This window comes from Myxocyprinus asiaticus, chromosome 37 (assembly GCF_019703515.2).
Source record: "Myxocyprinus asiaticus isolate MX2 ecotype Aquarium Trade chromosome 37, UBuf_Myxa_2, whole genome shotgun sequence".
Lineage (NCBI taxonomy): Eukaryota > Metazoa > Chordata > Actinopteri > Cypriniformes > Catostomidae > Myxocyprinus > Myxocyprinus asiaticus.
Genome location: NC_059380.1, coordinates 28,210,178 through 28,226,422, shown reverse-complemented (window position 1 = coordinate 28,226,422; position 16,245 = coordinate 28,210,178). Strand labels below are relative to the sequence as shown.

General features: G+C 40.4%; 1 protein-coding gene across 1 annotated transcript in view; it reads right to left on the bottom strand.

Annotated features, from left to right (window-relative positions):
- Positions 1-219: 219 nt before the first annotated feature.
- Positions 220-16,245, bottom strand: part of srsf6b (serine and arginine rich splicing factor 6b) — a 33,150-nt gene continuing 17,124 nt past the window's right edge. The window contains exons 4-6 of the mRNA XM_051676586.1: positions 8,148-8,350; positions 7,980-8,048; positions 220-1,353 (exon numbers count right to left, since the gene is read on the bottom strand). Of these exons, the coding sequence (XP_051532546.1) occupies positions 897-1,353; positions 7,980-8,048; positions 8,148-8,350 (729 nt within the window). The 3' untranslated portion in view covers positions 220-896. The remainder of the gene's footprint in view (positions 1,354-7,979; positions 8,049-8,147; positions 8,351-16,245) is intronic.

Genomic DNA, 16,245 nt, shown 5'->3' with positions numbered 1-16,245 from the left:
CTTTACATAATTTTTAATTAAAATTTCCATTACTCTTCCAGGCCTGAAAAACCATTTTTAAAATTCCTGATATTTCAGGAGATTCCAAAATGTGGGAACTCTAAAATATGAGGGTGATTTAAACACCCCTTTCATGTATTGTTCATAAGAAACATCTGATAGAAATAAGCTTAGGCTGAAGAAGAAAAAAAAAAAAAAAAAAAAGACAAAGAAACAGTGAAAACCAATTCAATGTTTATTTAACTAAAACACTGGAAATTATTCAAAAACCCATTTTAAAACTAGATCAATCCTGGACAAAGAAATCAGGCTGAAAGTGCAGTGATGTATTACACTACTTTAAAAATCTTAAGCTACATCAAAGACATTTCAAGCACTAACATCTTTATTAAAAAAAAAAAGATGGGAATGAACATACTATACAGGGAGAAAGCATTTCTTAGTCAACCACTCTAATGCATGTCTCCAACATTTGTTGAGTACAGCACAAAAGGATACTAGTTGAAAATTTAGAAATGCATCAAAACAAATTCAAGGCTATGGCACATCATGTATTCGCCTTCTCAAACCCCCACAAAAAAGCTTTAGGCAATGAGCCTTTTAAAGTCAACAACCACCAATGGCCTGATCAATACTAAGAAGCACAAAGTCTATAACTAATCAAAACTAAATGAGTAAAAAAGAAAAAAAAAAAAAGGTTGTTACACCTTTTGTGGGGGGAAAAACAAAAAAACAAGAACTCTGGTATGTAATTACTTTCTTGCAATGTTGAAAACAGCACTGTAATCAATCCTACACTGGGGTACAGCCATCATAAGAATGTGGTGAATGATTAATTTTACACCTAGCTGTGCATAAGAAATCATTTGCTGCCATGCAATCTAACCAGTGAGACACTAGTCTTGTGAGGCTGACCTAGAACGAGAGCGGGACTTTGATCGTGATGGAGAACGAGAGGCTGAACGTTTGCCAGGCGACTCTGACTGACAGCGATCCTTTTTAGGGGACGGCGAACGTGAAGCCGCCTTGACTCGCTTTCCATTTCCATTCTCTCTTGGCGAAGCAGAGTGGCTTCGAGATTTCCTACTGACAGACTTTTCCTTGGAGCGGCTTCTGGAACCTCTGTCAGACTTGGCTTTGGAGCGACTCTTGGAGCGAGATTTACGGGTATCAGAGTGAGAACGGGACTTGTGGCTAGTGGAGCGACTGCGTGACTTTCGCGTATGGGAGCGGGACCTGGACTTTCTGGAGCGGGACTTTGTCGGAGACTTGGAGTGGGACTTTCTCCTAGACCTAGAACGGGACTTGTGACCAGACCTGGAACGGGAGTGGCGCTTGCTGTGGGACCTTGACCTGAAAAGGGGGACACAAGCTAGTCAGACAAAACACTCAGGGTGGGAAATTTTAACCCCACCAAAACATACAGTTGTGATCAAATGTACATACCCATGGCAAAATCTACAACCCCATTTAACCCTGGCTTTAAAGGAATAGTTAAGATTTTTAGGAAAGTATCCCAGGTTTTTACCTTCATCCAATGTAAGTGAATGGACACCAATTTTTGACGGTCCAAAAAGCATATTTAGGCAGCATTAAAGTAATCCATGTGGCTCCAGTTGTTTAAGTAATGTTGTCTTAAGTTAATCGATACGTTTGTGTGAAAAACAAATCGCTAATTAAAAGTTCACTTTAAATCGGTGCTTCCGCCAGCTCTCTGTAGCTGTTTAAATTGACCTAACTCTCGCGTGAAGTATGTTCCTCTGTGGTAAACAGAGCAGAACTTCTGAATTCTCACATGAGAATGTGAGGCATTCAGTGTTTACAGGAAGCAATTTTTTTAAGTTAGTTTTAATTAGCGATTCGTTTTTACTTCAGAAGAGATTACTTGATCGGTGGGAGTCGTGTGGATTACTTAGATGCTAAGTGTGCTTTTTGGACTGTCAAAAATTGGTGTCCATTCACTTGCATTGGATGAAGCTAAAAACCTGGGATACTTTCCTGAAAATCTTAAATTCTGTTCTGATGAAGAAAGGTCATGTACATCTTGGATGGCCTGAGGGTAAGAATTTTCAGCAAATTTTAATTTTCCTTTAAGATAGTCTTGGGGATCCGATCATGTGGGGATCACCAGATGCAGATGAAATTTAATCGAAGCACAAATGCAACATGTCCAGCAGAATTTTGTTGTTTTAGTGGAATACATGTATTAACCTGGGCTTCAGGTGTGTGTGCTTCTCATCGGTGGTCCTGCATGTTGAGATCAGATACACTGAAAAACATCCATTTTTGTGTATTTGAGCTTTTTAAAATTTTCAGATCTAACAGTTATTTCCTTTTAAAGCTGCTCGTAACCAGCTAAGTTTAAACTCGTCTTAGTGCAGCGGTTTATTGACAGATGAGGGATGACACTTCTCTGCTGTCTGGGATGCTTTTAGAACAGATAATGTGTTTGTCAACCTCTGTGTGTGTTTTTATTTTTGTGATCTTTGCACCTGGTTCACACCTGTATTTAATGCTGACAACTTGTGATCGGATCACCAGAAATGCATCTTAAAAGTGGGTGTTAACAGGGTCTACAAGATTTTTATCATAAAAAAAGACAGTTGCGGTTTTTATTTAGTATTGCCCAGATGAAGATATTTTACATTTAAATATATTCCACAAGACAAAATAGTAAGTTAAAGGGTTAGTTCAACCAAAAATGAAAATTCTCTCATCATTTTATGACTTTCTTCTGCAGAACACAAACTAAGATTTTTAGAAGAATATTTCAGCTCTGTAGGTCCATACAATACAAGCGAATAATCACCAGAACTCAGGTCCAAAAAGGACAAAGGCAGAAAAAAAATAAATCCATATCTTCTGAAGCGATAAGTGTGGGTGAAAAACAGATCAATATTTAAGGGCCCGTTTACACGACAACGTTTTCAACTAAAAACGGAAAACATGCATTTTGGCTGTTCGTTTACACGACAACGGCGTTTTGGGGCCTGAAAACGCAAACTTTTGAAAACGGGTTTCAAAGTGCAAGTTTTTGAAAACGACACTGTTATCGTCTCCGTGTAAGCATACAAAAATGCGAATTAGTGAAAAGGACGATGTCTTGTGCACACGTATCATGTGTTATATAAAGAATGATGGATTGATAGGTACACTATATTGCCAAAAGTATTCGCTCATCTGCCTTTAGACGCATATGAAAATAAGTGGCATCCCATTCTTAATCCATAGGTTTTAATATGACGTCGGCCCACCCTTTGCAGCTATAACAGCTTCAACTCTTCTGGGAAGGCTTTCCACAAGGTTTAGGAGTGTGTTTATGGGAATTTTTGACCATTCTTCCAGAAGCGCATTTGTGAGGTCAGACACTGATGTTGGATGAGAAGGCCTGGCTCGCAGTCTTCGCTCTAATTCATCCCAAAGGTGCTCTGTCGGGTTGAGGTCAGGACTCTGTGCAGGCCAGTCAAGTTCTACCACACCAAACTCGCTCATCCATGTCTTTATGGACCTTGCTTTGTGCACTGGTGCGCAGTCATGTTGGAACAGGAAGGGGCCATCCCCAAACTGTTCCCACAAAGTTGGGAGCATGGGATTGTCCAAAATCTCTTGGTATGCTGAAGCATTCAGAGTTCCTTTCACTGGAACTAAGGAGCCAAGCCCAGCTCCTGAAAAACAACCCCACACCATAATCCCCCTCCACCAAACTTCACAGTTGGCACAATGCAGTCAGACAAGTACCGTTCTCCTGGCAACCGCCAAACCCAGACTCGTCCATCAGATTGCCAGATGGAGAAGCATGATTCGTCACTCCAGAGAACGCGTCTCCACTGCTCTAGAGTCCAGTGGCGGCGTGCTTTACAACACTGCATCCGACGCTTTGCATTGCACTTGGTGATGTATGGCTTGGATGCAGCTGCTCGGCCATGGAAACCCATTCCATGAAGCTCTCTACGCACTATTCTTGAGCTAATCTGAAGGCCACATGAACTTTGGAGGTCTGTAGCGATTGACTGCAGAAAGTTGGCGACCTCTGCGCACTATGCGCCTCAGCATCCGCTGACCCCGCTCTGTCATTTTACGTGGCCTACCACTTCGTGGCTGAGTTGCTGTCATTCCCAATCGCTTCCACTTTGTTATAATACCACTGACAGTTGACTGTGGAATATTTAGTAGCGAGGAAATTTCATGACTGGACTTGTTGCACAGGTGGCATCCTATCACAGTACCACGCTGGAATTCACTGAGCTCCTGAGAGTGGCCCATTCTTTCACAAATGTTTGTAGAAGCAGTCTGCATGCCTAGGTGCTTCATTTTATACACCTGTGGCCATGGAAGTGATTGGAACACCTGAATTCAATTATTTGGATGGGTGAGCGAATACTTTTGGCAATATAGTGTATCAATATGAGATGTATAATTATCAATATGAATACTGGAGTCTGTGCAAATAACAATAATCAACAATTTATTCATTTGGAGTGTTTTGTATGGAGTGTGAACACTGTACAGTATGCAGAATCTGCTATTTGAAAATCTTGAAATTAATGTATGATTCAGATGGGAAAAATTTATTTGTATTTTAAATGTTATTTATTGATTTACTTAATTTTATGTACCTTTACCCTGCAGTTCATTCGCCCACCGCTTATGTATATGGCCTATAGACAGAGATGTGATGCCTTGTACAGTATTCAATGATATGCTTAGAATATGAAAACACGAGGCAGTGAAAATGCATGTTAGATTCAGTGTACACAAGACCTCTCTCCATCAGAAGATATCCATATATAAGAGTTCTGTCTGATATCCAAAACCAGTCAACATCAACAGCTTATGTTAACTTACTCTCCTACCAGCCCAAGAGTTCGCAGGAGAATACAGAAGAAGGCAGGAGATGAAGTGATGGTAAAAATGAGCAGAGTTTATTGAATAATCTTGAGAGTTCAGTCTATAGGCATGTTTATTGACGCTTCTCCAGCAAATAGTAGTAATAAAGCAACCTCATAGTCTGTCCAGAAAATATTGCTCTGCTTTCGCCATCTTCATTGTTTGTATGGCAGTCACTTATTTCCAGGGGTTTCAGTACAGTGTAAAAATGTGACGTGCCTTGTTTGTATTCACCGCTCTGTGGAAGAACGCTTATGTGCACAGGCGCGTAGTGTTTCTTTACAAAGTGACAGTCAACTACTGGCCTGGCATGCATAATACAGCACTTTTAGTAGTTTTCGCGGATCCGTGTGAACGGGGATCATTTTGACAACGTTGTCGTCTGTACGCAAAACTTTCGAAAAACGCAAAGGAAATCTTTTCCGTTTTTAGTACATAGTTGTCGTGTAAACGTACCCAGGTCCTTTTTTATTTATAAATCTACACTTTCACTAACATTCTGGTGTGGCAGGGACTTTCACATTCAGCCACCTACTGGTTGGGGCTGTTCAAAAGTGGAGATTTTCAGCAAAAAAAAAAAAAAACTTAAATATTGATCTGTTTCTCACCTTCACCTATCACACCACTTCAGAACATATGGATTTAACCGCTGGAGTCAAATGGATTTATTTTATGCTGCCTTTATATCCTTTTTGGATCTTCTGAGTTCTGGTCACTATTCACTTGTATTTGAAATAAACTCAGCAAAAAAAGAAAATGTCCTTTTTCAGGACACTGTAAAGAATTTTGTAGAAATCCAAATAACTTTACAGATCTTTATTGTAAAGGGTTTAAACACTGTTTTCCATGCTTGTTCAATGAACCATAAACAATTAATGAACATGCACCTGTGGAACGGTCGTTAAGACACTAACAGCTTACAGACGGTAGGGAATTACGGTCACAATTAAAATAACTTAGGACACTAAAAAGACCTTTCTACTGACTCTGGAAAAACACCAAAACAAAGATGCCCAGGGTCCCTGCTCATCTGCATGAACGTGCCTTAGGCATGCTGCATGGAGGCATGAGGACTGCAGATGTGGCCAGGGCAATAAATTGCAATGTCCATGCTGTGAGACCCCTAAGACAGCGCTACAGGGATACAAGAAGGACAGCTGATCGTCCTCACAATGGCAGACCACGTGTAACAACACCTGCACAGGATCGGCACATCCGAATATCACACCTGTGGGACAGGTACAGGATGGCAACAACAACTGCCCGAGTTACATCAGGAACACACAATCCCTCTATCAGTGCTCAGACTGTCCGCAATAGGCTGAGAGAGGCTGGACTGGGGGCTTGTAGGCCTGTTGTCAGACATCACCGGCAACAATGTCGCCTATGGGCACAAACCCACCTTCGCTGGACTAGACAGGACTGGCAAAAATTGCTCTTCACTGATGAGTCGTGATTTTGTCTCACCAGGGATGATGGTCGGACTTGCGTTTATCGTTGAATGAATGAGCGTTACACCGAGGCCTGTACTCTGGAGCGGCATCGATTTGGAGGTGGAGGATCAGTCATGGTCTGGGGCAGAGTGTCACAGCATCATTGGACTGAGCTTGTTGTCATTGCAGGCAATCTCAATGCTGTGCGTTACAGGGAAGGCATCCTCCTCCCTCATGTGGTACCCTTCCTACAGGCTCATCCAGACATGACCCTCCAGCATGACTGCTGGTTCTGTGCATGATTTCCCGCAAGACAGGAATGTCAGTGTCCTGCCATGGCCAGCGAAGAGCCCGGATCTCAATCCCATTGAGCACGTCTGGGACCTGTTGAATCGGAGGGTGAGGACTAGGGCCAATCCCCCCAGAAATGTCTGGGAACTTGCAAGTGCCTTGGTGGAAGAGTGGGGTAGCAACTCACAGCAAGAACTGGCAAATCTGGTGCAGTCCATGAGGAGATGCACTGCAGTACTTAATGCAGCTGGTGGCCACACCAGATACTGACTGTTACTTTTGATTTTGACCCCCCTTTTGTTCAGGGACACATTATTCCATTTCTGCTAGTCACATGTCTGTGAAACTTGTTCAGTTTATGTCTTAGTTGTTGAATCTTTTTATGTTCATACAAATATTTACACATGTTAAGTTTGCTGAAAATAAAAGTTGAAAGTGAGAGGACGTTACTTTTTTTGCCGAGTTTATTCTTGTACCTGCAATATTCTTCTAAAAATCTTAGTTTGTGTTCTGCAGAAAAAGTCATACACATCTGGGATGGAATAAGTGCAAGTAAATGAGAGAATTTTCATTTTTGGGTGAACTATCCCTTTAACGCATCCTTGGTAGTAAGTATAATAGCTTTCTGTGACAACTGTGCACGAGTAACTGATTTGTCCTGGGCACTGAAGCTGGTACTCTTAAATACTTTGGTTTCCTTGCATATTCTATACTTTTGAGTTCTCCCCTTACAATGGCTCAATGATGTTCGGATCTGCTTAGCCAATCAGAACAATTGATGGACTTATACACAACTAACACAAAATGCTGCAAACAGTCATTAATACTCAAGGAGGCAACACACAATAATAACCAAGGATGTGTAAACTTTTGAACAGAATCATTTCAGCAATTTACTTCTTTATTTTGTGGAATCTACTTAATGGTATGCAGCTTCATTAGGAAAAGTACAAGATTTTATGTTCTCGAATTTTGAGGAAAGAAAGAAGTGAAAAAAATGCCCCCAAAATTCAAAATGTGGGGCCAAAAACGCCCCTGTAATTATAATTTTTTATGTAACATCTTATATAGTTTAATACTCTATTCCAAGCCTAGTTATACACAACACATTAATTATGATTTGAAGTTGATTCAGGCAAAATTTTATGGGTAGGAGGAAATATATTCTCAGTCCAATTATTCAGATTGAGAACTAAATTGAAGTATTTGAATGAAAGGATGACAAAAGTTAAAAATGCCCTGGAAAATCAAATCCAGGGGGCAATTATAGCCCCTTAATGTAAAAGGTCATTTCTGACAGTGAAATATATTACAAATTCTGCAAGGGGTATGTAATCTTTTAAGCACAACTATAAGTGGCATCCATACCGAGATCTGGACCTGGAACGGCTTTGTGAACTGCGGCTCCTGCTGCGAGAGCGGCGTCTGCTACGAGACCTGTGATACAGAATGCACGGTTAGAGAGATCTACCGAAATCCAAGACATCTAAAATGCATGCAATTAGCCTGTGAAATTAGCTAAACTCAAGGCCTAACCTTGACCTGCTTCCAGAGTAGGAACGGCGTCGCCTAGGTTTGTCCTCCACTAGACGAATTTTTCTCCCGTTAATATCAGTACCGTCCAACTTGTCCAAGGCTCTCATCATATCAGAGTGGGACCGAAACTCAATGACACCCTCATTCGTCCGTTCTTTGTGGGCGTCGGCATAGGTCACCTCTCCAGCCTGACGCATGAAGTCCTATGGAAAGTTGAACAAATCTTTCAACAACTGATTAATACCACACAAATGTTTTCCCAACAGATCTTAAACTTAAAAAGGTGCTTCATTGCCAGAATTACCATAATTAAGAGATCCTGACTAGTTAAAAAAAATAAAAAATAAATTTGTTGAAACCAATAAGATAGCCAAGAACAATTGCTATTTTCCATGGGAAAATTCAGGTTAAAACAAAAACAAACTAAAAAAAACTGGTAAAACTAAAAACCAATGACATTTAAGATCCATTTTTCATAAAATCTCAAACTGATTCTGGACTAGGTCTGCATCTAACAGGGCTCCAGACTGTGAAGAAGCCTTTATTTTTCACACATTATACATATGTTTTTTTTTAATATAGCCTAGCTAAGCAGGGGTCAGAGTGCAGGGTCAGCCATGATACGGCGCCCCTGGAGCAGATAGGCTCAAGGGCCCAACAGTGGCATCTTGGTGGCGCTGGGGCTTGAACCCCCGACCTTCTGGTCAGTAACCCAGAGCCTTAAATCGCTGAGCCACCACTGCCCCAATGACTGACTAAAATTGTCACAAATGTTTAATAATTAACAAAAAAATAATTGATTGCGACAATAATTTAAAATCTAGTTGCCGTTGGTGAGTCATGTTGTGTGTTAAGCGGTTTTGTCAGATATCATCTTGCGAGTTATTGAACACATCTTTAGTACGTTCACCAGTCTCGTGCCGCTTTTCACCCATTGTGTTGCGATGACGAGCTTGCTGCACCGCACGCAACAAACCCAACGCGAGAGAGAGTTGTGAACAAATGACTTTTTTGAACCAGGTCTTTTTATGAATCAGCCGAAAAGAACTGAGGGTTTGAACTCAAGAGCTCAGGTTAGCAGTTTGAATCAGATTTACTTTCTCAGCGAATTAGCCGTCACTGAGCTATCCGCAAACTTGTCTGTGGAAATTAAGTGAACTAAACTCTCAGCACCTCCTGAGATGATCGGAGATAATTTGCAGCATTCTCATAGATGACATTATTCTTGCAAACAGTTTTCAAGTGAATAAAACTGAAAAAAAAAGACAGAACTCCTTACATGCATGTGTTTGTGCTGCACGCCACTAAACAAACAGTGAATCAGACAAGCATTGAAGGCTTTTCTTTTGACTGTTCTTAAAAATACAAGTGTTTCTTCAAGCAAGTGTATTTGTGACTAACAGCATTTCTTGTCATGAGTCGCTGCGAGACGCCTTACCCGCGCATGAAATACCTGGATTTGGACGAGGAGCTTGCAAACTGATTTTGTCACACCCTGGCCACTGTTTAATATATTTGGCGACTTCCCAGATCCATGGTTTTGACATTTCCCAATTTTGTCGATCATTGTCTGTCAACTGTGTCGCAATCAGCATTGGGATCTTTGTTATATATCGTCAATATCCTATAACATCATCCTATTGCCCAGCCCTAGCACACACTACATAACTTAAAACATCTAAGACAACTAGCTTGAGTCTGCGACTATAAGTGCCTATTGCCGACAATCGCATAGGGTTTACACTTCTCCGTGAAGATTACAGTACCTCAGAGTCTACACATTGTATCAGTGTTTTCAGGCTTGTTTTAACTGGGATTTATATTTAATTTGCTTTAAATATTTGTGTGTAATAGTTTCTCATACGTTATGTTTCATGAAATCAACAAGTAAGCCACATCTGTTTATAACATCTAACTATGCTGTGCACAAATAAACAGCTTTTAGTCTGCGAGTAAAACAGTATGCCTGTTGTATTCTATTCATTCATTAACATCATTGACTATGGATATTCCTGATATTTGCAACACTCTTTGCAATGTATTAATTATCCTGTTCACTGACTGAATGTTTTACTACAAGTGTGATGAAGTTGGAGTGTGACAGCGGTCTAGAGTTTGTCGAAAAATAAATGTTATGATGAACAAAATATTTAAACTGGTTGCAAAAAAGTACTTTGTAAAAGGCAAAATATTCTGAATTGGCAACTTTAAAATGCTTCCACCATCTCTATGGCTATGTTCACAAAGGCAGAAAACAACAGATTTTTTGGACGCCGTCACTCAAATCCGTTTAGGTGTTTGTAGTCTGAACAGGACAAAAACACATCAAATCCGATTTTTACAAGCCTCATCCAAACCACATTGGCAGGTGGTTTGGAATCAGATTAAAATCAGATTTTTCTTAATGCGCCTCAGTCTGAACGGTCAGATCGGATTTCCTGTGGTTTTAGTCATTTGCTGTGCACGGCAATTGTTACACATCAGGTTTTGCGATGAGAAAACATACTGTGCTGTGAACAGCATAATTAATACCTTTACAGGGCACTTCGAATTTAATACAATAATGATGGCCTGTTACAAACAGAATTTAAAAAATGATTTCAAAAGTGAGTTCAGCCTGTTTTATTACACATTTCAGCCCTACAAAACTCACAGTGGAAGGTAAACAGGGCACAGAGATAATCACTTCTGAATGAAACACCCATATGTCATTTATATGTTTCAGGGCAGGCAAAGCACTGCAAATCTCTTATAATAATGCAGACATTGGCTTAACTTACTCAGAGATGCGTTAAGGTGCAGTAACCTATGCCGGTTGCGAGAAACCACAACGTGATAAAGTATTGAATGTCACGTAGAATATGGGATGCTGGAGCATTGAGCGTTTCATCACAGGACGTGGGTCCTCATCTCACCGTCTGACATTTTTATGCTTTAATACAGAACACAAAGCCTTTTATTAGCCGGGATGGTTCGCTCTCTGCTAAAATACAGGGCCCCAAGATAAAGGGCATCCCTTATGAGATGTCGTAATTTCGGCCAAAATAGAGGACGTCCCTGCTAAAACGGGCAGCAACAAAACTAGCATATGCCACTTCTCCCATTTTGATGATGTTGTCTGTGAAGGATGTTCATATTTGGATACTGTCCTCATGAAAAGCATAATCAATGGTAAAACATCCATCACTAAAATCTCACGCATGGTGAATATACTAGTAACTGACCAATATATCGGTCGGCCGATAATAGCCTTTCACCGATATATCGGCGTATACGTTTACCGATATGCGCAGATATGAAAACTTTTTTTCAGAACATAATGCAGAAAACGATGCTTTAGAATTGGTGTCATAACATAGTTTGTCCGGCAGAGCACACTCCGACTCCCAATGTTTACAGAGCTGACTCTGTAACGGTGGTTCTGCAGACAGTGCAGTTAAGCAGTGCGGAGTTAAGCGGTGTCTTCTCGGTAAGTTGCTAACTAGTTTGTGTAATACGTACTGGAAAGTTAATAAACAATGACCCCATCATTTTCCCCTTTTCAATATAACATTAACCCTGTCCCTGACAACCATGTTGTTTGTTGATAGCCAGCTATAGTTTGTCAGTGCAGTCAGTAATATAGCAGATTGAAAGGTAAACAGAGCATCTTTTTGCAGCTCAGCAGACAACAGTTGTGGATTGTGTCTGTTGAGTGTTGATTTCACGCTATGTTGTTACCTACAGTGCATCCGGAAAGTATTCACAGCGCTTCACTTTTTCCACATTTTGTTACAGCCTTATTCCAAAATGGATTAAATTCATTATTTTCCTCAAAATTCTACAAATAATACCCCATAATGACAACGTGAAAGACGTTTGTTTGAAGTCTTTGCAAAAAATGAAAATCACATGTACATAAGTATTCACAGCCTTTGCTCAATACTTTGTTGAAGCACCTTTGGCACCAATTACAGCCTCAAGTCTTTTTGAATATGATGCTACAAGCTTGGCACACCTATTTTTAGGTAGTTTCTCCCATTCTTCTTTGCAGGACCTCTCAAGCTCCATCAGGTTGGATGGGGAGCGTTGGTTCACAGCCATTTTCAGATCTCTCCAGAGATGTTCAATCGGGTTCAAGTCTGGGCTCTGGCTGGGCAACTCAAGGACATTCACAGAGTTGTCCCGGAGCCACTCCTTTGTTATCTTGGCTGTGTGCTTAGGGTCGCTGTCCTGTTGGAAGATGAACCTTCGCCCCAGTCTGAGGTCCAGAGTGCTCTGGAGCAGGTTTTCATCAAGGATGTCTCTGTACATTGCTGCATTCATCTTTCCCTCAATCCTGACTAGTCTCCCAGTACCTGCCATTGAAAAACATCCCCACAGCATGATGCTGCCACCACCATGCTTCACTGTAGGGATGATATTGGCCAGGTGATGAGTGGTGCCTGGTTTCCTCCAGACATGATGCTTGCCATTCAGGCCAAAGAGTTCAATCTTTGTTTCTCATGGTCTGAGAGTCCTTCAGGTGCCTTTGGCAAACTTCAGGCGGCTGTCATGTGCCTTTTACTGAGGAGTGGCTTCCGTCTGGCCACTCTACCATACAGGCCTGATTGGTGGAGTGCTGCAGAGATGGTTGTTCTTCTGGAAGGTTCTCCTCTCTCCACAGAGAAATGCTGGAGCTCTGTCAGAGTGACCATCGGGTTCTTGGTCACCTCCCTGACTAAGGCCCTTCTCCCCCGATCGTTCAGTTTGGCCAGGCGGCCAGCTCTAGGAAGAGTCCTGGTGGTTCCAAACTTCTTCCATTTACGGATGGAGGCCACTGTGCTCATTGGGACCTTCAATGCTGCAGACATTTTTCTGTAGCCTTCCCCAGATCTGTGCCTCGATACAATCCTGTCTCGGAGGTCTACAGACAATTCCTTGGACTTCATGGCTTGGTTTGTGCTCTGACATGCACTGTTAACTGTGGGACCTTATATAGACAGGTGTGTGCCTTTCCAAATCATGTCCAATCAACTGAATTTACCACAGGTGGACTCCAATCAAGTTGTTGAAACATCTCAAGGATGATCAGTGGAAACAGGATGCGCCTGAGCTCAATTTTGAGTGTCATGGCAAAGGCTGTGAATACTTATGTACATGTGATTTTCTTCGTTTTTTATTTTTAATAAATTTGCAAAGATTTCAAACAAACTTCTTTCGTGTTGACATTATGGGGTATTGTTTGTAGAATTTTGAGGAAAATAATGAATTTAATCCATTTTGGAATAAGGCTGTAACATAAAATGTAGAAAAAGTGAAGCACTGTGAATACTTTCCGGATACACTGTAGTTGGTGAGATGCAATGCTGGTCCATCTTTAACTCTCCGTGACAGCGAGCTTATAGCTAACCACCTAGCTACTTTCATTGCTTGTCAGCTGAGTGGAAGCTAATGTTTAAACATGTATTCACCAAACTGTTTTGTTCAGGATTCACAGTTTGGTACCCCCTTCAACCAAACAATTCCAGTTGTTGCATTTATAAAATGTCATATTTAAAAGTCTGGTTTTCCACCATTGAAAGTTTCCCCTGATCTTGTATAGCAGAATACGGTGTAACACCGCTGCTGCTCATCTTGACTCGGCAGGTGAAAATGCTTCTCGTTTTACAACCTGCCCCTAATTGACTGGCAGTATTAAAATAGTCAGCATTTGACTGATACTAAACAGTACTGATGTTTATTAAGCTATTTATTGTATTTTTAATTTATTCTTTATTTTCTCAGTGTTCATTTCTAGAATTTGTTGATGTATAATAATGTCAAATATTCTTTGATAAAAAAAATTTAAGAAAGTAGCCTTGAGTACCTTTGCAGAGTCATATCGGTGCAAAATCGATGAACAATCAACATAGAAAAGGTCCGTTTTCATTCCAGCTCAAACATTAACCATATCGGTAATCGGTGAATTTCCCCCCCTCTAAAATCGGTATCCGTATCGGTCTCAAAAATCCCATATCGGTCGGGCTCTAGAATATACACAGGTTTGCTGCATTACTATGACAACTAATGTGGATGTAATAGCAAAAGCGACTGCAGTCTGAACAGAAAAATATCTGATCTGGCCACATAACTTGCAGTTTAACAGTCACTCAAAAATAATGGCATCAGTTACGTATATATTCAAGTCACTTCGGTCTATAAGTCGCAGTAGGGCTGGCCGATATGGCTTCAGAAATTCTAGATATTTTCGATTTTTCGAAGTGTTTTTTTTTTGGTTGTTTTTTCCAATCACAGGGTTGCTGCAGAGTTTCTAAAATCATATTTAAGACTTTATAAGACCTGAACAAATAAAATTAAAACCGTATCCCCATACAAATACAAACCCACACAATCTCAAAATAAATCGTGTATCAGACTCTTACTTAAACAGGCAGGGACACACATTGAACATGGCCTTAACATTGCTTATCAGTAAAACAGGGTAGGCTATACGCAAGTTTAAAATACTCAAGACATGTCTTCCACATACATCACGTTAAAATTGGTTTATGTACCATTGTATAAATTAATACAAAGAGGTTGACCAATATTGGATTTCGCTGATATGATAATGTGTTGAAAGGCAATTAATCTGCCAATAGTTTTTAAAATTGGCAGCCTATATTAAATGTTCTTAGTCCTTCCTTCCTGTGATGGGGAGGGCCAAACAAAGGCTACAAGAGTTCAAATTGAATTAAATTCCAGATGTAGTTTATGTTGCAATAAATAAATTATTCGATTCATAGCGCGTAACTTTTAACTTTAAAGGCTGAAATACACTGGGGACTCTTATTTAGAAATGTTTGCACTTCACTGCTTCTAGCTACTCATTCAAACAGATAAGGGAAATAAAATGTATACTACAATAATCTACAACGTATTACAATATAAAAGTAAAAATTGTCATTTCATCAACACTATACCATCATCAACAGATGATCATTAGTGATTGCTTGTCATAAATTTCCGGTATGTTCTAATAATTGCAAACTGCTCTGCAACTGCTGAAATCACTCACAAGCCCCCGTGTGCTTGAAGAAAATACAAGAGTCAAGTTTTCACTCACGCAGTGCATGCATTTAATTAAATCGTATTCTTTTGAAGTTTATCACATTAGGTTATATCACATAGCTCAAAAACCTTAGTAAAGGGTCAAAATCAACTAAATCAGACAAATTTGCTGGGAATAAAACGCCCAAATACTTAATTCCCTGTTTGGGCCACTGGAAGGCGCCTGGCTGAAATGCCGTTACTGGGCAGTACGCTGTCAGAGCCAAAGCTTCGGATTTAGACCAACTGACTCTGTATCCTGAGAACTTAGAAAAGGCATTAATAATTCTGTAGAGGCAAGGCATAGATCTAGTGGGGTTGGAGACGAATAATAAAATATCATCTGCGTAAAAGAAAAGCTTACATGCCATACCTCCCCACCACCACCCCTAGAAAATCATCTTCCATTCTTATCGCAGCTGCTAACGGTTCCAGGGCAAGACAGAACAATAATAGGGAAAGAGGGCAACCCTGCCAGGTGCCCCTTTCCAGAGTAATATAATCTGAAATTAATCAATTTGTTTGTACCGCCACTACCGGGTGTCTATAAAGTAACTTAATCCATCGAATAAAAGTATTCCCAAACCCGTATATTTCCAAAATCTTAAAAAGATAATCCCATTCTACCATATCAAACGCCTTTTCCGTGTCAAGTAAGATGGCAGTGACTGGAGTCTGATCATTCGCCACGGATCACATGATATTGATGAAACGCCTAATGTTATCAGAAGAGCTGCGGCCCCGAATAAACCCTAAAACATAATAGATGTCATAACTTAATCAGTTAGCCAAAATTTTACAATATTTTTATGTCTAGCTGAATCAGGGAAATTGGATGGTAACTCTTACACTCGCTTGGATCTTTGTTCTTAAGAATCAGATTGATCCGGGCTTGTGTCATGGTTGGCGGAAGATTTCTATTCTTTAATGTTTCCGTATTAAACATTCCAGAGCTTTGCCTGTTGGCAAGGCCTTAATTACCTTGCCAAGCTCCTCCAAGTTTATCTGAGAATCAAGAGAATTTCGTCAGTCTGAGAAGTCGTCAGTT